At 37.2% G+C, this 23,753-nt stretch overlaps 1 protein-coding gene across 1 annotated transcript in view; it reads right to left on the minus strand.

Annotated features, from left to right (window-relative positions):
* The window catches only part of LOC135239729 (A disintegrin and metalloproteinase with thrombospondin motifs 3-like), a 32,398-nt gene extending 23,874 nt beyond the window's left edge, over positions 1-8,524 (minus strand). Inside the window, 4 exon segments of the mRNA XM_064308605.1 lie at positions 881-1,037; positions 6,875-7,281; positions 7,723-7,744; positions 8,205-8,524. Coding sequence (XP_064164675.1) covers positions 881-1,037; positions 6,875-7,281; positions 7,723-7,744; positions 8,205-8,267 — 649 coding nt within the window. The 5' untranslated portion in view covers positions 8,268-8,524.
* Between the last annotated feature and the right edge of the window lie 15,229 nt (positions 8,525-23,753).

Consider the following 23,753-nt stretch of genomic DNA (forward strand, 5'->3'; position numbering starts at 1 on the left):
TGTCAAATGACACCTCTCTCTCATGTATTATACTTTATTTGGTCATTCTTTTATGAGCCAGAGAGCTCTAAGTTGTTTGATGTACATACAGAATTCTGCATTCCAGCCCTTCAACATTTGAAAAAAAAAAAGAGAAACAGATGTTCCTCCATAGTGACCTCTAATTTGAACATAGCATAATCAACCAGCAGACACAGACAAGGAGCTCTGCCACATCACCTAACACAAAACAAAATACAAATCAATATCAATACATATAAGCTGATTTGATATGTATTGTGCACAATCAATTCATCCACACACAGCTTAGTTGATAATATTCACAACGTAACTAAACCAAGTTATTCTGAATACAAATTATGGCAGGCCAAAATTCCAGAGAAAGCAATGTGAATTTAAAACAGACATTTATTTGTTAATGTCTGTGATAACTCTGGAAAGAAAGAGTAACGTACCAACACTGGAGTGCATCTGAGCATGGAAAATTGTGTGTTGAAGTAAAGCCCTAGAGATGACTTGCATATGCTAATCTTGTTTATTTTACCAATGGAAAGGGTCACCTCTGCTATATTGTTTTGCAAATTTTTGCTAATTGTAAGATTTCTTTAAATATTTCACACAATCTCTCTTGAACCGTCTGGTCACAGATCCCATTGCACTAACCCATCACTATCGCATTCAACTGCTTAATATAACAGGAACCAACATGCATCTCCTTAGTTTTATCTAGGGGAAGAACATCAGTCAGATTCAGTCAAAGCAAAATGAATGACTTTTTCTGCATAATAAAATGAAAATAACTGCTTATATGTATCCTTGGTATGTATTCACTATCTTGACTGCATATATAATATTCTGCATATTGAGAAGGAAAACATACCATCAGCCTGGGGGTCAGTGGGTAAGACAGATGGAGTTCGTAGTACAGCTGATCTCCGGTAAACCACATGGACTCTTCCAGTCTCCTCATGCTCCTGTGAGCCCCTCTCCAGCGGCTCTATGAAGTATTCATCCGAGTCGGTGCGAATCAAACCTGCCTGTTTACACAAAACAAGCCGCAATATTAAACAACTGTCACTGACATCTGCTCTTGTTTTTGTTTTGTGTCACTTGCTCGTTTCACATATTTAATTGAGTACATTAATAACAACTTCTTCACTGCTCTCACATTAATCTGATGTGCAGCAGGCAAACAATGAAATACGATATTTTTAACCTTCATGAAGGCAACAGCTTTGCATCCCAGTTGGAATGACTATGAACACCTTTTTTAATTGCACAGAGAAAATATATATGCTAATGATGACATACGAAAAAAATGTAACAATGTGTAAACAAAGTTTTATTCATTGTAAAATCATATGAACATAATTAGACATAATTACTTGTATGCAGTATAAACATAAATATTAAATATGTTAGCTTAAGCGGCTGAGAAGTACAAACATACTGAGAGGTAATCACCAGCTACAATACAATCTATATTACATTTCAGTATACATATGGTGAACAGATTCCCTGGTGGACCATGTATATAATGCAACGTGAAGTTCTCCCACACCAAACCCAGCAAACAGGTATCATTCTCCTGGCATTCACCAACGCCAGATTTGTCCATCAGACCGCCAGATAGTGAAGCATGATTCATCACTCCTGAGCATGCATTTCCACTGCTCCAGAGTCCAGTGGTGGCGTGCTTTACACCACTCCAGCCGACGCTTGGCATTGCGCATGGGGATCTTAGGTCTGTGTGTGGTTGCTTGGCCATGAAAATCCCATTTCATGAAGCTTCTGACGAACAGTTCTTGTGCTGACGTCACTTCCAGAGGCAGTCTTGCAACCGAGGACAGACGATTTTTACACTTCATGCACTTCAGCACTTGGTGGTCCCAGTTCTGTGCCCTTGTGCGGTCTACCACTTCGTGGCTAAGCTGTTGATGCTCCCAGACGTTTCCACTTCATAATAACAGCACTCACAGTTGACTGGGGCAGCTCTAGCAGGGCAGAAATTTGACGAACTGGCTTGTTGGAAAGGCTTTATCCTATGACAGTGCCACGTTGAAGGTCACTGAGCTCTTCAGTACGACCCATTCCACTACCAATGTTTGTCTATGGAGATTGCATGGCTGTATGCTTGATTTTATGCACCTGTTAGTGTGGCTGAAGAAGCTGAACCCACTAATTATAAGGGGTGTCCACACAGATTTAGCCATGTAGTGTATCTCACTCCCTTTACTTTATGTAAAACTTAATTAATTTGCGCGATTAAACAAATCGCGCAAAGCCAGTGCCATTGCCACACAGTGCACAATGGTTACGAATAAATTCGGACGGCATTTAAATCAGAGGGGACAATAATTATAATACTGAGCAAATTATCATTCTTGCAGTAAACTCACGGAAATCTAAATTATTTAGGTCAGCCAAAGTCTGTTTCAAACATGAAAAAGAATACAAACACAGAATTTATTGCCAAAGAAATCTGAAAAAAGCTAACATATTTTGCCCATATATCTTAATGCCTAACATCTGCTAACCCAGCGTGAAACCATGTTTCCATTAAACACGTGTTCCAGCTTTTTTTTCCAAGATCAGAGGTGTTAATTTCCTTAATGAGGTCACCATTCAAAAATATATCAAACCGTACCTCCTTACATGGTCTTAAATTTACACTAGCCCACAGAAGCATTTATTTCCTGAGTGTGGGCGTTTTATCAGTATTAAATTTGTGTGCTATATTTATCAGTGTACTGTAGCCATGTATGTTGGCACACTGCTACAGCACAAAAATAAGATGCTTTTTGTTTTTATCAAGATTATGGCCCAGTAGGAAACAGCTACTTCACAGCAGCTATAGAAGGTGGATTTCATGATTTCTCAAAACTTTAGATGTGACATTTTTACACTTTGTTGTATAAGGTAGATTTTTTCATCTGAAGCCAATTTTGCTATAATTCTATTAAGTGCAGCTTGAGTAAAGGGATCAATAAAGTAACAATATTGCACAGCATCGGCATGTTGTACCTACCACAATACCGGGAAAAGCTTTGTAATACATAGCGATACTGCTGACTTAGAATTCACGCAAAGAACTATATGGGGGGCAAAAAACTGATGTGGGTCACGTTCTTCAACATAGTGTTGAAAAATGTTCACAGTACTTTACTCATATCCCTGCATGACATGGTCTAATTAGGTAATATAGCTGGTTCCTCTTCACATATTAGCTCCAAAGCATCATAAATCCACGCACAAACCATCATTTTAATTTCAAAACGTCTGATCATTATAGGCAAATCACACTCTTTAGGATATTAATTCAGAAGGCAAGTTTTCCTCGGAACAAGGTAGTTGCGGCTGTGGGGGGGTCACATTATTATGGTAATCCCATACATGGCAGTGACTCTGGTTACACCTTTATGCTGTTATTTTAAGTTGTAAATCCATGCTGTTTCAAGCTTTATAAAAAAGCTTAATGTCACAGGCATTTACAGGTAACTGACAAAAGCTCTGACCTGCAGTTTCCTCTCCGAACAGGGTTTAGAGCTCTGTGCTGCATGAGTGTAATAACCAGGTGTGGCCTTCAGCCCAGCAGACACCGCTGCTCTGCCAAGATAAGCAGCACGTTGGATTCAGCCGAAGGGCTCCACTTTTCCGACACAGCCCTGCAGTGTAAACTTCTTAAGAAGCTTAACCGAGACACTGGTACCTTTCACTTCTGGTGCTGTTTGGTCCAGGCTTACCTGTACCTTCCAGTTCTGTCCCTTTAAATGTGAACTGTAAAGAATACTTGCAAAGGCTGTTGAATTTATTTGTTTTTCTTTGTCCGCTCTGTGCGCTGGTTCGTTCATTATTAACCTGTTTATTTGAAGCAATCATATCGAGCTATATCACAGGGGAAGCTAATTATTAATGCATTACATTATTCATAAATCACAGGACTTTATGTTCTGCAGAATAACCTTTCAGACCCTGGAACTCAAGGGATGAAAAAAAACATTTACCACCTGTGCGCCCTAATCAGTATTACACATTACATTTGATGTAACAGTATAAAAGCATTTTCACATCTCACACCAGTCTACAAATACGGGATAATTTTGCAGTGTCCTACGAAAGGCAGTACGTGGAATTGCTTGCTCGGTCAAAATAAACCTCAGTTGTCATGAACAGAAACCAATGCAGCAGGAAATGTGGGTTTATATTGGCTAAACCCAAAGTGTATAAATGTATAAATAAAAACACCCAGAATACTTCGCTGAAACTACTGCCTGTGAATCTGAAAGAGCATTAAGAAGCTGCCTTTCGTTGCTCATGCCTCACCCTTCCCATATCTTCTGATAATGTGGCAATATCAAATTAAAGTCAGGTAAAAACACAGCAATTCCTTGTAAATTGAGAGCCTAGGTGGAACAAAAAGCAGCATACACACTGAGTCCCTAGGACCTGGTTTCAAAAGAACTGCACCAAAGATCAAGCACTGAGAAATCCACAGACATTCCAGAAACATCAATATGGCTAATGCAGTCTTTAATTCTGACGGAAATATGGTTTATGTGGAAAACATACAGTGAAGCTGAAAGGGAAAAAACAGCAAAAGATCTGTGGACTGGACTAAATATAAAATGAGAAGCGTTTATTTACATGACCTCTCATGGTTCCTCTGTCACTCTCCCACATGCTCTGTACTCTAAACGTTGCCATTATAGCTGTGGCCACAGGGACCTTTGGAAAGGGGACCCAGACTGAACCACCCTCTTACATGCTGGAAATGCTGTTTCCATTTTGGTACATGGAATAATATGAATTTGGAGAATAAATGCTATTGCCCCATTAAAAAGAAAATCACAGTTCAGCTCCATTTGCACTGTGCAACTGTTCACATTTGACAACTGCAAAACATATTTTCTTATTAAATCCCATTTACAGAAGGCAGTTTCAAACAATAAATGTACACTTAGTGTAAGTGCAAAATAACTGATAATAAGGATCTCATCAGTCATCTCAGATATCAGTGATAGGAAAGACTTTAGGGGGCTGATCCGATTCACAATCTCAAACTACAATTCATCAATAAAACTGGGAGTGATGAAAAAATGGTTCATGATGTGTGAGATATTGTGATCCTGATGGTTGCATTCAGTAGTCTATCAAATACAGTAGGTCAATCTGTAGGTCAATAACCATGCCAAAATGAGCTATTTTTAAATGAACTGTCTGTTGTGATGTACACACACACAATTTCCCAGAGGGAAATAGAGACCACTGTCATTGCATTGATGACTGAGATTGATGCTTCAGCAGTTAGAGTAATGCAGTGTGAAACCATCCTCCTGACTGTTGATGACAGTTGCTGTAGGTCAGTGGAAGGAAAGCTCCATATTTTGGAAGAAAAAGAACAGAGTAGAGTAGCCCAGATTACTGAAAGAGATTAGCAAAAGAGATGACGACTCTGTAGATTGTATGGACTCTACAGATACCCTATAGTGTCCATACAATGCCCACCAAAATTATTCTCCATTGTAAAAATGAGTAATGTAAACAATACAGGCAATGGCTATATTCTGTGCTAAGAAAGGGGAAAATTATATATGTTTATACATATACAAATACAAAATGTAACATTATTTTTCCTTGTTTATTATTGTTCCACCAGTAATAATAAATAATTATTCATTAAATAGACAGCAACAAACAAATTCATGTTAACTTTCTACTTTTTAAAGTCCCTCTCAGTTGTATGGAACTGAGGCCTCCCATGGATTACAGTTTAAGTGGGGTATAAAGATTTGGTAGTACTAATGTAAATGTGCCATCCATCACCAAGGGGAAGAGCAAATATCTCTCAGAAGATACTAGACCTTCACATTTCTGGAGATTTTTATACAAACAAATAAAAAATATAAAGCTAGCCACCACTTTCCCCAAACTAGATGCTATGCAGACTTGCATTCATCCACTCATACTGTAGATCTAGAGAAATGCACTCACACTAACAGACGTCAGTAAAATGCAACATTTTTCAAATAACTTCCCATGAGAACATTTCACAACGACCTTATTTATAGAAAGGTGTCTGATGATATCCAGGCATCTATTAGCTTATGGAGGTGAGGAACTGTGTCCATGGGAATCAATTATAGTGGAACAAATACTGCTTCTCTGAGACCCGACTGATGACTTATTTATTACCTCGGACTTAAGAGTGCTGCACATGTACCAGATACTATGCGCTTGTATTTTAAATGAATACATTCCACATTGACTCTGAGTTTATTTTTTTTTAGACACCTGGCAGGTTTCAGAAATTAATTGCATGCATTGTCAAATCGAAGTTTATGACATCCTCTTATTCATGCAAGAAGAGGGATCTAAGATCGTATTACTCTGCAACTTCATCCTCTCCAAAGAATGAGCGAAACAAGGGCACATCATCAACAGTATGAATTATATGGCGTGAGCCACGGTAGAACTGTAGGACTGGGCCCATAAACAGGTTATGCAGCACTGGTGTGGACAAATTATTGTTCTCATTAGCCATGAGGTGTTCAGTGAAACATGACCACAGGGAAAGACCAGACACACACAAAACACACCATAAATTCTGTTTGAAGCAAACAAAGGACTGGAATTGACAAGGTTCAGATAGGTAACATAATTCTATAATAGCTCATGAGATATATCTGAATTTAATAATAGAACAAGTGTAAAAATTTGGTGGTTTTATTTTGCCAATGTTTTCACACCAAAATACTGATCCTTTGGGCCCAATATTTTTATTATGTATACATTCTCAAAGGTGGCTGACCATGTTATTACAAATCCAAATTCAAAGAAAGAGACACAGATAGAGAGAGAAGGAATTGTCACCTACCAGTCCATCACAGTTGCTTATGACAACAGATGCCCCAGGAAGGTCAGTGATGCCCCCAACAAAAGTGCAGTCGGTTCTAAGGGGCTTTTTAATCAGTATCTGCTCTGTGCTGTCATTAGACAGTAGTCTATTCTCTGTGCTGGTGGCAACTTCAACTATCCCCACGTCATCACGCCACTCCACAGTGGCACCAGGGGCTACGAGCCTGCTGTTGGGCCTCAGCCGCAGATGTAATTCCCTCCCAAAGGCTGTGATGTTGAAGAATAAATATTCCGAATTCCGCTCCGCACCCCTCTTTACCCGCCGCTTGTGATTGGCTGAGAGAAGGTGTGACAAGAAGTGGCCCCCAGAGTCTGTGCTGATGGGTGTAATTAGTCCATATTCTTTCAGTTGCCTCTTTAATAATTCTGTAGGAGTAAAGAACAAAAGCACACATATCTCAATGGTGTACTAACAGCAACACATTTTAAAACACCATTATCGAGGCTGTAATTAAATCAACAATATACTCAAGAAATGTGAAAAGGATTGCAGCTGGATTTAAATGATTTTGCACTGGACACTGTGTTCTTGGTATTAATTACTTCTAACATTTAATTTAGAATTTGTTTTTGATTTGAATTGCATGGAGATGTTCTTTCAGTTACTTGTTTATGCAAGTTTACAGTGAAAGTTTTAAAAACTGTTTTAAACTACTTCATACTGGGGCTTTTATTAATCCCATGCTGGATAAAAACAGTTAATTTAATTTTAAGTTATGCTAGTGGTTCTTCAAGTCTCAGATGAACGGTCTAATTTTGAATACATTCTGTTAACTTGTTGAAAAGATAATCGTTTTCAATACATACCTTCTTTATCTGCTCCACTAACCTGGAATAAAAACAGTAACACTTAAACACGTAAGGTCCACGTGTAATTGTTAAGTACAATGGCAAGACAATGGCTTGGCCTACAATATTAAGGTCATGGATTCTTTGACGTAAATTCAGTATAGCATGAAAACATTTATTTCGGAAACCGAGTTGGTGCCTCGAGTTCATTCAAACGTTCCGTGTTACAGTTCACGTGTTCGCAGCACAGAGGGTAATTGTTCATAGGATATTTAGAACACAGTCGTGCTTCTTTAAATAGCCTAATTAATCTTACTCAAATAATCCTGAACGTTCAGAGGTTTAACATTTATAGATGGTGGAGTTCTAGAGGAAACTAGTAGCAACGAGTTTTTTAACGACCGTGACAACACCTGGGAGAATAATAATAATACTTATGAAAAGACATTTTCAAACGCAGCGTAGCCAAGAGTAACTTGATGATTGAAGGTTTCACTTACCTTATCTGAAGCCAGACTAACATCAATTCCAGCTACAAGGAACCAAAATGATAGGAGAAACATCACGGGTTGACTTGACTCAGAAAAAAGAAAAATTCCTGTGCAGCTGTAACTGCTTATTGAAATTTTCTTTAGGCTTTATAGCAAGCTAGGAAAGCTGACATGGCATACTTTAGTGTTCAGCACGTTTTTGTATTTATTTCACTCTGAAATTCAGTTATGTGTTAATGACATGGAGTTAGATCACTTAAGGCGACTCATTTTCTTGCGCGTACACAGTTAAGACATCTCTGGCCCAAGATTGGTGTGTCCTGCTTGTAGGCTACCGCGCACTGTCAACTTGAGGTCTACTCTGTTCAGGTTAATATAATCAACCACAGACCAGCTCCGTTTGACGTCAATTTCTTATTTTCTTTCTTTTTTTAAGATTGTGTACACATTGCGATGATTTCAGCTGACGTGAACTCATGAAACCCGTAACCCAGCGATATTTCGTATGTTTATTTATTTATTTTTATTTACTCGTTTTACGCACGTAAGATAATGAAAAATACAAAGCATTTCCAATACATTTCGGGATGGAGATGTCTGCATCTGTTAATTCTCTTCATGTACGCTTGTAAGTGTTTATTTTTAGTTGGTCACCTCCTTATAGTTACTCACGAGATAAACGAGAAAGACACATATGGTATTTATTCATCGAATGTCGTGTGGAACAGTCTTCTAGAAGTATTTACTACAATATATGTGTTACATTTCCAGATTTGTTTTTTTGTTTTGGGCTTGCTCGAAAATGCATGAATACGTGTCATTTTGGGGGGAAAGCTTTCAAAAATTACATAAGCTACACATGCAGTAGTAAGTTTATTATGTTTCCATGAAACGTTGGACATTTGTTGGACTACATTCAAATGTATTAAATGTGTTTTATGTAAAGATATCTAAATCAATAACAAGGATTTGCTAAAATTAACACACTGCCTTACATAGTGGCTTAATGTGGCAGATGCTAATACAATAAGTCACTTAGGTAGGTACACTACAAAAAGTTGGTCAGCTCATGTTTGCAAAGCAAATGTTTGTCTGGAACTCAAAAGCTAGGTTAAAGAATTTTCATTCAAATCCAGATTGTAGTGATGCGTAAACACTTATAAATATGAATGCTGTTTTATGTGTGTATCAAGCATGAGCACGCTTTCTTTTTAAATATGATGTGATTTGTAAAAAAGAATACATAGTTAAAAGAAAAATAACGTGTTGTTTAACACCTTAGTTGTTACCTCAGGCTGCACCTCTCCCCATCCCTCCCTTCCCCCCTGTAAATGACTAAACTTAGGGTTGTAACTAGGCAGCTGTTTCATAGGTGACTTAGGCGCATCAACTGTCTTAACGACTACTTGTATTTTTATTTATTTTTATTTTTCCATAGATTGCGCTGTTGCCGTTCTCGTTGTTAGTGTTAATCAGTTTAACCATCAGGGTCCAAGTTGAACTATGCGGTTGTTCCCTGTACTTGGACCAGTACTTCTCTCTAGGGGTTTCGTCATACTTGTTCCTGGTTATGGTTATACACTTTGTTGTACGTCGCTCTGGATGAGAGCGTCTGCCAAATGCCTGTAATGTAATGTAATGTAGTTGTTGTTCAGTGCAAATGCACGTAAGTAGAAGAGAGTACAATTTTTAAGCATTGTTGGAAAGAGATTTAGGTCTGAACTCAATGAACATCTGTCCTAAGCTTCTAACATATAAACAAATATAAATATCAGATGCAAACATGATGAGAGAAATTGACAGCAATCATCATTGTTTTGATGCGTTCTTAATGGCCATAGGTACCCATGCTACAGTAGAAAATATTTGACTCATTCAAAATCATTAACAAACCTGTGTCCTAACCATTCTTCAAGCCGCTGAACACAGCCGTGAACTTGCCTTTACCCTCAGACTTACCGTTTTCCTAACCCTAACCCTAGTTTGGGCCCTTAACCCTAATTGAAGCCATTGGTAGCTTGGAAAACTTCAGAAAACCCATTTAAAATTGATTAAAAATCAAGGTAAATATCACGAATACAATAATACAAATGAAAAATAATGTTTCAGGTCTTTTAAAAAAAAATTTTCCTTGAAAAAATATTAATATATTGCTTATTGTTTTATGGCCATAGGTACCCATGCTACAGTAGAAAATATTTGACTCATTCAAAATCATTAACAAACCTGTGTCCTAAGCATTCTTCAAGCTGCTGAACACAGCTGTGAACTTGCCTTTACCCTCAGACTTACGGTTTTCCTAACCCTAACCCTAGTTTGGGCCCTTAACCCTAATTGAAGCCAATGGTAGCTTGGAAAACAACAGAATACCCATTTAAAATTGATTAAAAATCAAGGTAAATATCACGAATTCAATAATACAAATGCAAAATAATGTTTCAGGTCTTTAAAAAAAAAATTTTCCTTGAAAAAATATTAATATATTGCTTATTGTTTTATGGCCATAGGTACCCATGCTACAGTAGAAAATATTTGACTCATTCAAAATCATTAACAAACCTGTGTCCTAACCATTCTTCAAGCTGCTGAACACAGCTGTGAACTTGCCTTTACCCTCAGACTTACCGTTTTCCTAACCCTAACCCTAGTTTGGGCCCTTAACCCTAATTGAAGCCATTGGTAGCTTGGAAAACCAGAAACCCATTTAAAATTGATTAAAAATCAAGGTAAATATCACGAATACAATAATACAAATGCAAAATAATGTTTCAGGTCTTTAAAAAAGATTTCCTTGAAAAAATATCAATATATTGAGAATTGTTTCAATGGCCATAGGTACCCATGCTACAGTAGAAAATATTTGAATCATTCAAAATCATTAGCAAACCTGTGTCCTAATCATTCTTCAAGCTGCTGAACACAGCTGTGAACTTGCCTTTACCCTCAGACTTACCGTTTTCCTAACCCTAACCCTAGTTTGGGCCCTTAACCCTAATTGAAGCCATTGGTTGCTTGGAAAAACTCAGAAAACCCATTTAAAATTTATTAAAAATCAAGGTAAATATCACGAATACAAATACAAATGAAAATAATGTTTCAGGTCTTTTAAAAAAAAATTTTCCTTGAAAAAATATTAATATATTGCTTATTGTTTTATGTCCATAGGTACCCATGCTACAGTAGAAAATATTTGACTCATTCAAAATCATTAACAAACCTGTGTCCTAACCATTCTTCAAGCCGCTGAACACAGCCGTGAACTTGCCTTTACCCTCAGACTTACGGTTTTCCTAACCCTAACCCTAGTTTGGGCCCTTAACCCTAATTGAAGCCATTGGTAGCTTGGAAAACAACAGAATACCCATTTAAAATTGATTAAAAATCAAGGTAAATAACACGAATACAACAATACAAATGCAAAATAATGTTTCAGGTCTTTTAAAAAGATTTTTTGATTGAAAAAATATTAATATATTGCTTATTGTTTTATGGCCATAGGTACCCATGCTACAGTAGAAAATATTTGACTCATTCAAAATCATTAACAAACCTGTGTCCTAAGCATTCTTCAAGCTGCTGAACACAGCTGTGAACTTGCCTTTACCCTCAGACTTACGGTTTTCCTAACCCTAACCCTAGTTTGGGCCCTTAACCCTAATTGAAGCCATTGGTAGCTTGGAAAACAACAGAATACCCATTTAAAATTGATGAAAAATCAAGGTAAATATCACGAATACAATAATACAAATGCAAAATAATGTTTCAGGTCTTTAAAAAAGATTTAAAAAAATAATAATTTTAATATATTGCTAATTTTTTTATGGCCATAGGTACCCATGCTACAGTAGAAAATATTTGACTCATTCAAAATCATTAACAAACCTGTGTCCTAAGCATTCTTCAAGCTGCTGAACACAGCTGTGAACTTGCCTTTACCCTCAGACTTACCGTTTTCCTAACCCTAACCCTAGTTTGGGCCCTTAACCCTAATTGAAGCCAATGGTAGCTTGGAAAACAACAGAATACTCATTTACAATTGATTCAAAATCAAGGTAAATATCACGAATACAATAATACAAATGAAAAATAATGTTTCAGGTCTTTAAAAACGATTAAAAAATTTTTTTTTTAAATATATTGCTAATTTTTTTATGTCCATAGGTACCCATGCTACAGTAGACAATATTTGACTCATTCAAACTCATTAACAAACCTGTGTCCTAACCATTCTTCAAGCCGCTGAACACAGCCGTGAACTTGCCTTTACCCTCAGACTTACCGTTTTCCTAACCCTAACCCTAGTTTGGGCACTTAACCCTAATTGAAGCCATTGGTAGCTTGGAAAGCAACAGAATACCCATTTAAAATTGATTAAAAATCAAGGTAAATATCACGAATACAATAATACAAATGCAAAATAATATGTTTCAGGTCTTTTAAAAAGATTTCTTCATTGAAAAAATATTAATATATTGCTATTTTTTTTAACCAGACTGTATTTCTAAAGACATAAGGGGAAGGTAAAGGATATTTGTTCAGTTGTTCATCTTATCCGGGCTTTAATGTCCCAATGTCTTTTTTTAAATTAAATTAACATTTAACTTCAGTATTATTTGTTTGGATATGAAATTTGATGCAAATATTGTGGTAAAGCATTCATGAATACATTTTGTCAAGTATTTTTGTTATTCTGTGAGTCAAATGGCATTATAGTCTTGCATGAAGTTGTTCCTTACATCTTGATGAATGTGCATGCTTACACATTGCTTACACGCTAAAATGTGCCATGGTCCATGTATCCCCTCCAGGCAACACATGGCACACATGTGGGGTTAATTTATGTAAATGTGTTGTACATCTGTTTTCTTAATGACTCTTAAACCCCCCTTGAAAAAAACCATTTGCAAAAAATGGGTTTTCCCCCTTTACTATGTATGCATATTTCCAGCCCAGACATATTTCTCAGTGATAACTTTACTAGAGGGCAATTCAAATTTTACTAATTAGAATTACTGACATAAAGATTTAAACAAAATAATTCTGCTTTTCTGACACACACACACTCACACTCACAAACATACACACACATTCACACCTCAAATGGCAACCCTCCCAGTTCCTGCTCTGTGTCTTAGCTCCAGGCTATGCTGGCCAAGTGCTTTGAAGCTTCCTATGGCTGAGAACGGCCAAATGGTGAATTAACTGTCCGACAATCCACATCATCTGTGGCCCTGTTCAGACCTGTACTTTGTATCCATATATATCCAGATTGTGTCTAGATTCAGTCAAGACGGATGTCAGTTCCCACCTGGCATCAGAATACGTCTCCACATGCGTCTCGAGTGACCACTTGTGATCGAATCTCACTTCCCCGCTCAATATGCAAATAAACACGTACATCATTTTCGTTTGCAAAGACAAAATTTGTTGTTGTTTTTAACCGGTGGGAGGCAGCAATGCACTAACTGTGCCTAGTCTGTCAGAAATTAAAATAAGAAGAAGAAGAAGTTTGCAAAGACCTTGGCGCACGGGCAAAATCAAAACAAAAACAGACTGGGTCTATTCCTTGGCGTGTTCCAGGCAAACCAATCGCCCAAGATGTTTGACGCACTCGTAATCAGTGTTGCCATATTGGGCGGGATTCCGCCCAATTGGGCTACTTTTGATAACATTGGGCGGGGAAAAATAGCGTTGGGCTGGTAGATGAAATTCCTCGTGCCGACACCTACCAGCAACCAGTTCATCAGTAGAAATTCCATGTACTTACAGGCCTTCTATTCTCTCCTTTTATCTTTCTTTTAGCTTTGTCTTTATGTGTGTGTGTATCAGGCCTTTGGAGTGTGTGTGCCTGAGTTTTTGTTTGTGTGTGCGACTGATGGGACAGTAACCACAATATTGTGTGTGAAATCCCTCCCACACAGGCACGTGGATAGAATAGCATTAGGTTCCATCAGGTTTAATATATGTATATTGCGCATGTAATCACATAATTAACTACACGCCTATACCAGAGTTGGTTGGCAGAACTCCAAAATAATTGTCCCAACCAACTTTATTTATTATATTTCTATTTATTCCATTGAATGTTCATGTTCTCTGGTTCTAATTTGAAATGTTGAAAATGGTTTCTATTGGTTACTTCATTCTATGTAACTATAGCATTTTAACATTGTACCAACCAACCCCAAAATCAGTGTGCCAACCAACCTCTCTCACATTGGTAAGCACCTCAGTGATAATATCATGCTACCCAGCTAACATCATTCATCACAGACTTTCAGATCTTATATCAAAATGTAGCTGATTCCTATGTCTACTAACTGAAAGTAATACATTTCCTGTATCTGTCTCTCTCTCTCTCTCTCTCTCTCTCTCTCACGCACGCATACACACACACCTGCAAATTTGGGACTGTTGCATTATTTATGCATTTATATGTTCCATAAAAGTTGGTTATTTTGCTGCTGGTCCCTGGTGGTCTTTCTGTTTCAGCTGCAGTCACCATCTAGTTTGGGAAACTTTTTTTTACAGGCTCTTTTATTTATACCTAACGAGGGAATGTTCCAGACAGTTAACCATTAGAGCAGCCATTTCTAGGAGTCTTGCCCAATTTCCAGCCATCGTAGCACTAACAGAGAAAAGGAAAATCGTGTATATAATGTAGCCATCTAACTGCAATGCATTTTAAAACAATGTACATTATGTAAATCATTTCCTCTTATTTCTACTGTGTAGCAGAACAGTGTTATTTTGTCTAAATAATTAAATTGCTAAATTAACAGAATTAAATGGTGTTACTTCATTCACAGTAAACCTGGGAAAGGTTTTGAGTTGTGCAAAATGTTTGACATTATATAACTAGTTGTTTTGACTAACCTATTTTCATAATGAATTTCTTTTATGTAAATGTTATTTCTGAAAATAATGAAATTGTGTTATTTATTTGCAGATAATCTCTCATATTTACATATATACAGTCATATATATTCTAGTCTAGCGCTTTCTGAAAGTATTCAGACCCTTTACTTTTTCACATTCTGTCCTGTTGTGTTACAATTTTAATGCAGTCAATACTTTGTAGATTGACATTTGCAAGCAGTTACAGCTGTGGTTCTTCATAGGTGCAGTATGTATGTATGAATGTATAGTAGCATGTTTGTATAGCATGTATGTACTGTATGAACATAGCATTTCGATTTTGGAATTTTTGAGTATTCCTCCACATTAACTTGTTCCAAACTGCTCAGTGTATCCAAGTTAGATGGAGAGCATTGGAGGACAGCAATTTTGAGGTCATACCACAGATTCTGGGAGTTAAACAATGGGACAAAGTCTGGGCTTTGGCTCAGCAATTCCAAATTTGACCTTTCATGTTTTTTAAGCCATTTCTTTATACTGCAGTTATGGATTCGCCTGTACTGTATCCATCTTTGACGGTAGGGATGTCGTTATATGGGTGATGATTTTGTGCCAAACATACAGTAGCACTTTTCTTTCAGGCCAGAGAGCTCAACTTCAGTCTCATGAGACCACAAAATCTTCTTTCAGAAGCAACATGGCTTCTGGAAAAATGCAAGCATGATTTATTGATGGCCTTTCTCAGAAGAGGCTTTTGTCTTGCCACTCCTCAAAGGGGCCAGATCTGTGGAGTGCTGAAATGATTGTTGATCTCTGAACTGTTTGTCCCAAGTTTAGCCAGTAAGTTCTGGAAGCTCTGGCCAGTTGCCCTTCTCATCCAGTTGTAGTTTGGTAAGACTGGCTGGTCTTTTCTGGGCTGTGCCATTGTCTTAATATGTTACAATGGACTTGATTAAGCTCCCAGGAATGTTCATAGCTTGGCCAATCTTTTTATTACCTTCTCCAGCTTTTTGCCTTCTAAAAATTTCATCTCAAAGTTCCATGGACAGTTTCTCCATGAGGGCATATCTGAGTGAACTTGTCTGCCATTTTAATTGTGAGACCCCATGATGTTGCTGACATTTATTATTTATTCTGCAATAATGCAGTAGAACACAGCTGGACAGTGCCTTCAGAAAGTTTTCATCCCCCATTTGTTATATCTTGTGTTCTTGTTGTGCTGTGTTGCAAAGATAAATTACATTTTTGCTTAAATTTGATTTTTTTTCCGACTCCTATTTAAGTTTAAATGAAATCAGAAATCCCTTCAATCCCTTGAAGTTATTGATTTGGGAGAGCACCAGCAAGCATGTGCTGTCCTCTAAAGCTTGTGATGTAAGCTGCAGCTTTTATCGTTCTGAAGTTGACAAGTCAGGCTTGTGGCAGACATGAGCTGGGAGGCACTTCATGTGAAACTTAACAGGCAGACTTGCGAGTTCCAGATTAAACAGCTGAAGTCACTGGTGTGCTGTGTCCTGACTGAAACCCCCCATTCAATGGGTGACACTGGTACCTAAGGGGCTATTCGCTACCAACTGGCACTGGCATCATCCGGATTTGATACCTGGCCATCCATGCACTAGAACAGTACTTTAATAGGACGAGACAGAGTTGTTCTAATGAGCTTTCTAAAATAAATGTTCCCCTTTGTTCCCCTCAATGTGGAAACAGTAATTCTGCCTCTGATGCACTTTCCTGCAAACCAGTAGCCATTCTACAATAGTAGTGGGAACGTTTTATTGGAGACTAAACATGTGTTCTGGAGGGGCATAACTCATGGATGACATCTGGTGGCTTGTGGCAACCCATCCCAGCAGAAATTAAGCAACTAAAACCTACCCTACATCAGGAAAAAAAGAGCCTAGTTTTTTACTGCCACTGGAGACTCCCAGTCATAGTCAAATAATTTCATAGTCAATGCTTGAACTAGTCACATTATTAGGAACAGATAATCGTATTACAATTAATGAATCTACCATTCATTTTATGAATTTTACTGAAGTCAGACCAGTTCTGAAATAAATAATGCTTTCTTTTTCTAATTTTAGAGACATTTCATATCTGTAACATGAGACTTACCAAATGATTATTTTTAATAACTTTCAACATTCCAAAGATTTTTTTAAAATGTTATTCTAGAAGGAGGTAATCATTGAAATAACCCCTCATTTAAATGCTTGATCACCTATGCTGACTAGACGGTTATGTTTATATTTCTTATTTACTAGTCCCTCCTATGCAGCATTGAAAACTATATTATCAAACCCGTTGATACATGAGCCACTGCATTCCCAGTCTCCCTGATGCCCCTATTATGGCAATTTATTTTGTAGGCCTGTGTATGTATAGTATTACTTCTGAGTTATGTATTAACAGCAACAAATGACTGTTACTTGATGAGTTGCCCCAGTCTTATGGCTAATTTGTACCACTTAAATGTAGACCTTGATAAGTCACTATATTGAATGTGAGAGATTATTATTGTCAGAAGAACTACAACGCATGCTGTTGCGTACATGCACAGTGTACATTGTAGTATTTGTGTAATTTAACAAAGGGCAACTACAGCCTATATTTTAGACAACCGAATCTTGAGGTTGAATCACAGTGTGAAAACATACTTTGGGTGTAATGCTCAGAAATACAAGATGATTAATTCAGCCATCTGTGTATTGAAAGCAGCTTTGGGAGTGACTGCTACTAGTATCTTAGTTTGATGGCTGTGGAATGCAAGACCACTTGGGGTTCTATACCTTCAGCCTGCAGCACTCTTATTTGATGTGACGTGATTACTTGATGGCCAAATAAGCCTTTTAGAATATACTTTTGTTTCCTAATGTGAGGTTTGTGATTGTCAGAATGGCTCAGTGAGGGTAATGAAACGAAGCATGCTGGGCCATTACCGAGATGGAGACCCTTTAAATAAATATGACCTTCTGAAAGACTAATTGGCTTAAAATTTACCACATCCTTACCACATCAATAACTCCATAGTGTGGCTACTTCATATAAACTATTATTCCGGATGATGAAAATGGCTGCTAATGCATTTTGAAATTACTGCATATAAAACCCTACAATCCTACTGTTTCACTGAAAAAAAGGTTTTGTCTGAATAGCTTTTTATCCAGATTGAACAGGACTGACATTCAGAAAAAATTCATGTCTGGGGAAAAACAAATTATCTGGTTCCTGCTGCCTAAGTATACGCTACCCCAGTAATGTTACAATCATGTTTTCATCTTTCTAAATGTGCAAATTTTACTTGTAGCAATGATTGTAAATTTGCTGCACTGTGTACTGCCTGATTAACGTAGTTCATATTCCTTGAGGATAAGGCTTCATTCATCGGTGGTGGTATAATTACAGTAGTCTATTTTGGTTACTGCATGTCGCATTTCAATTTCAGACCTGAAGTTTCTCGCTATTGCTTATTTTATATATATATTGCAGGCTGTCTTAATGAATAATCCTTTGTGCATACTGACTACACATGCAGGCTGCTTAAAGGTTACTCATGAGTCATCGGTCCACTTTCCAAGCCACAACGAGAATTTAATCCAAACACAAAATACTTGCTAAAAGCATGCTGCAAAAGCATCTATTTATTTCCCCTAACATTGACAGTCGTCTTCCTGGTTAAGTGGAGGCTGTCCATTCTGGACATTCTTTATGAATAAGTGAAGACCTTATTTCAGGAAAAAGCACACTCCCCTCATTTTGGGGACTGCATTCACTGTCAGGGTCCTCCTTATCACAGTGAAAGATCACTAGTCTTGCTCATCTGTCCTCCCAGAATAAGTCCTTCAAGGCATTAGAAATGTTACAGCCAGCCTCTTGTGGTGTACAAAGAATTATTTGCATACACTCATTATATATTGGGAATTAGGCTGCGCCTCTCCTCTGTATCTCAAAAATATATCTTTTTTTTCTGCTCACCACAGGCTGTACAGAAGCTCCAACAGAAATTAAAACAGCCTATGTATATTTTACTTTTCATTTTATAGCAAAGATTGAGTAAAGTGGCTTTATAAAATCCTGAAATAAGCAACTGTGGCTTTTATGAAGTTGAAAATGTAAGCTATAATCATTAAAATATATTTTACAAGAAGCTGAAGTGTAACAAAAACATTATTTATATGTTTAGCATTGATTAACATTGATTGATTAATGTGTATTCATTGCTGAAATTGTATTGTTATATATTGTTATGTGATGCATGCAACTCAGAGAGATCAGAGTGTAATTAATGCAAGCTTATAGAAATTTGTAGGGCTAGATTTTTATTTACCAAACTTAAATAAAATTAAAAGAAAATTCCTATGTAGGTGGTCTTAAATATTACCTTTATTTTGCTTTGAAAACCACATGACCGTAATTGTCAACAATACTGACTTACTGCAGCCACAAACATTGAAGCCATGGGATCATGAAAGGTAGCTTTGTACCAAGTTTAGTGAACTGAAACACCACTACTGAGGCTGACAAAAGACAGACACTCAACTTAATTAAAGCCAAACTGGAGGTAGTGGTAAGACGTGCATCATGTCTAGTTACATAATGTGCCCAGACAAGTCATATGAGATGTATTATGATGAATACTGCACGCAACAAACTGCATCCCAATTTGAAGTAAATTAATTGCAGCAACGGTGTTTCGTTATGTATTTAGTTATTTGAACAAGAATAAACAGATAAGAAAATAAGTATACTGCATACTACAATGTCCAGAAACTTTCGTAAATAATAATAAAAGAAAACCTAAGGAACTCTGAATATTGATACGAATGCATTTGTTAATTTTGCCTGTCCATACTGGAAATTAAATATAGCAGATGTCCACAACAATGGCCAGTTGACAGTGCTTCCACCAACAGCGATTGTCATTTTAAGAATATGGATCACCTGTGATGACATCATTGCACAGCATTTGCACCACTCAGTGGCCAGGTGAGAAGTTTCCCTATCATACCATAGGCTTCATAAAATTGACTGGAACCATTGTACTTTCTGTTAGGAATCCTGCCCTCTTAAGATGCTGCAGTCTTAGGAGAGCGCCTCTTTTAGGATTTCCCCTAAGAGACTTTTCTAGAGACTTCTCTCAGCACTCAGAAAAGTTCTCCCCACAGTAAATGCTTGAAATCTAGGTGCAGAAACTTAGCTGGCATTGCAGTGACTAATAACATCATGGGAACTGGCATAAGCACATGCTATGCTAGCAAAACTGCAACCAAACTGTACCAAACAACTAAACAATAACTACATTAGTGTGTGTTCTATTTCTACACCTGGCCTAGTAGCCTAAATACAGTAGTTCAGGTAGCAGGGGAGAGCAGGGCAAAACCTAACATGGGGTAAAATGTAACAAGGACTTATGAAAGCTTTTTCAAGCGTGAATGTGTGTGAGACCAACCTGCAATGCACAAAAGAAGAAGCACACCTAAGTACATTTAGTGTGCACAATATGGTCACCATGGCATGGAATGCAGCTAATTTTACATATCAGAGGTATGATACAATATGAACATTCATACAGTATGATCTGAGGGCTTTTTGAGGAAATAATAAAGGGAAATACCTTTCACCGAGTCCAGTCTATATTAATCATATGAACTATGTTCACTATGTCTTCTGACAATGGATAAAATTGGATGAACTCAGAAAACAATTTCATCAAACTTTATTTGACATACTGTTAAATCATAGAGTAATACACCACATAGTATTGTACATTATTCCAGGGAGGCTGTTAATAAAGTGTTTAAAATGTATTAACTGCAAAAAAATATTGGCGTAGTGATCCTACAAAATGAAAGAGCAACTATACTTTTGAAACTGTTTTACATCACTACGTGGAGAAAATGTATGCTGATTTTCAAAGTCCTGCTGTTTCTTCTAGGCATCACATCAGTCAAGTCACTATCCAGTGTCCATACACAGTAAATTCAACCAGTGTTAATTCAACACTTAACAGATAACATTTGGTCCCACTCTGAACATTTTACTGTGTAGAGACAACCATCGCTCTAACAATATCATAAATGAGTGCACTAGTGAGCTTTAGTGTGCATTTGGTACACACTATGCAGTTTCAGTTCATATTAATGGTCTGTAGTTACATTGCATCTTGGCTGAGGTACAGTATATTATTGAGCAAGCACACCATACAAATACTGTATGTTGGTATCTAAACCCATTTACTTAGCAAAACATTGCGTGCATCACACATATTACAAAATGACATTTACAATACAAAACATGAGATGGCATACTTCTGTTTTTGTGCTAGTTTGCTATTTTTGCCAAGTATTTAAACACTTTAGAAAAATAGGATTTCACCTCATTAAAATTTGAAAATGTTTTCTGTGTCATACCCCCTCACATGATAATGACAACTGTGTTCTTTTGTTCCCTCTGGGGAATTCCGTAAATTTCTTTATTTGGAAACTACTGTGTATTTTATACCCTCCTCAGACCCAGCAAGTAATTGTCTCTGGTCTTAATCTCAAGAACCATATATTCCTATGCCGAAACCTAGACTACATGGGGCAGTATATAAGAATGAAATAAATATTTGAAAATATTTTCACTGCAACATCTTGATGTCATCCAAGCCACTTGTATTATGCCTAAAAAAACTGTAATGTGCAAAACTGAAATTGTGTGATGTCTGTGCCAGTCAACCTGTTCTCTTTGGCAATCGACCGACCAAAAATATAGCTGTGGAATCAATCATATGTACATAGAATTGCAATATTCTCTCTTTGGACAAGACATTTTATGATGCATGAGGACAACAATGTGAATGAATTACTATGACATACTATTACATCTGGGGTAGCAGTGTGTTTTAATGGTTAGGGAGCTCAGTTTTCCCGCTGGGCCACGACTTTCATACGATTGGGCCACGGTAATGAGCCTGAATTGTTTCGCTAAAAACACCCAGTTGTATTCCGTGCAAGAGGATGTGTTAAATAGTTCAATATAATGTAATAAGACCACACTCATTTTTACTGATGTAGTCGTGTTTAATGTAGGTGTTTTTTTTCTTCTTGCAAATAAATAATGGTTGAATAGTATTTTTCATAAATGTAGCTAGTGCACCTATAATTCACTTTGTTGACATGTCCCATCAACAGCATCATAAATTTCCTAATTAATCTGGTGTAATTAGTAGAACCTATGCTGTATTGTATCAAATAAATATCTGCAATGATGAGCCTTAATTATCTGGGTTGAACCGCCTGCCACATGCCTGTCAAGTAAGATGGTCAGGAGTTTCTAGACACAAGAATATAACCACTTAATGCTATTTTAGTCAATAGGACATGTTCAAGAAAAACTTGATTGGGACCACCTCTTTCCTGGAGAAGCTGCTCATTGTTTTGGTTGACAATTCATATATTATGTTAAAACCACTAGTGAGAAATTCATTCATCTACCTAGAATTATGACCCATGGGTGCTAGACCTTGATTTATTACACAGAGTAAAAGTTAACAGCGTTTGCTCTACTGAAATCAAACAAGAGATTTTTGGTTTAGAAATTAATCTGAGGTTACTGGGCCAAATGAGAGAAGTCTGTGTATAAAAAAAGATGCTAAAATAATAGATGTTGCCATTGCACTAAATAAGATTCATATTATTAAAATTTCCAAAGAAAATTACTTTGCCACTGAATAAATGAGTTACAAGAAATAGAAAGGATTAGAAAATGAAATGTGCATTGACATTTGTTTTGGATATGATTGTCCATTATGTCGTACCATATTTTATCATGCCATTCTAGTGTTTTTTTGTTTTTGTTTTGTTTTTTTAACTTTGAGTTAGATATACTTTTCTGTGGTCTCAATTTTAATACATTTTTTAAAAAAACTTTTTTTTTATCAGTCCATTTTCACTTGCATTAAACGGTAAATGGACTGCATTTATATAGCACTTTTAACCAAAGCGCTTTACAGTTGATGCCTCTCATTCACCCATTCACTCACACACCAACGGTGAAAGGCTGCCATGCAAGGTACCAATCAGCTCGTTGGGGGCAATTGGGGGGTAGGTGTCTTGCTCAGGGACACTTCGACACGCCCAGGGTGGGGGATCGAACCGACAACCCTCCGACTGCCAGACAACCGCTCTTACCTCCTGAGCTATGTCACCCCAGATAATATTTACAGAGCATATCGTTTAACTCTTCCCTCAGACATGGCATTTGCAGCTTGGTAAAGGTTTGTCTCTTTGTACCAGACACTGCATCCATGACCCAGTGTCTGTTCTATTTATGCAAGTGAAATTGCTGCTGACACAAGGGAATTCTAGAATGTTACTGCCTCTTAGAACCTGAGGCTTCTAAGCCTAGGAAAACTTCTCTTAACCCCCACTGTAGAATGCTTTTGTACAGGCTGTGTATTTTGTGTAACATTTCATTTCCACTCCAAATAACAAAGAAAAAAGATTTTAATGAAGTAACACATATAGCTACAAAGCTAGATACCGAAGAATAGACAAAAACAGGCAGCTTTTTCCCCATCAAATTTTGAGACACACTCCCATGATATCTGATTTCTGCTACAACCTGTCAGTAGTTCCATTCTGAACACTCTGTTGACATTCCACTACTCAACAGCCACTTGCTTTAAACAATTTTGGAGGCAGCAGCTTGGGG

This window comes from Anguilla rostrata, chromosome 14 (genome assembly GCF_018555375.3).
Source record: "Anguilla rostrata isolate EN2019 chromosome 14, ASM1855537v3, whole genome shotgun sequence".
Lineage (NCBI taxonomy): Eukaryota > Metazoa > Chordata > Actinopteri > Anguilliformes > Anguillidae > Anguilla > Anguilla rostrata.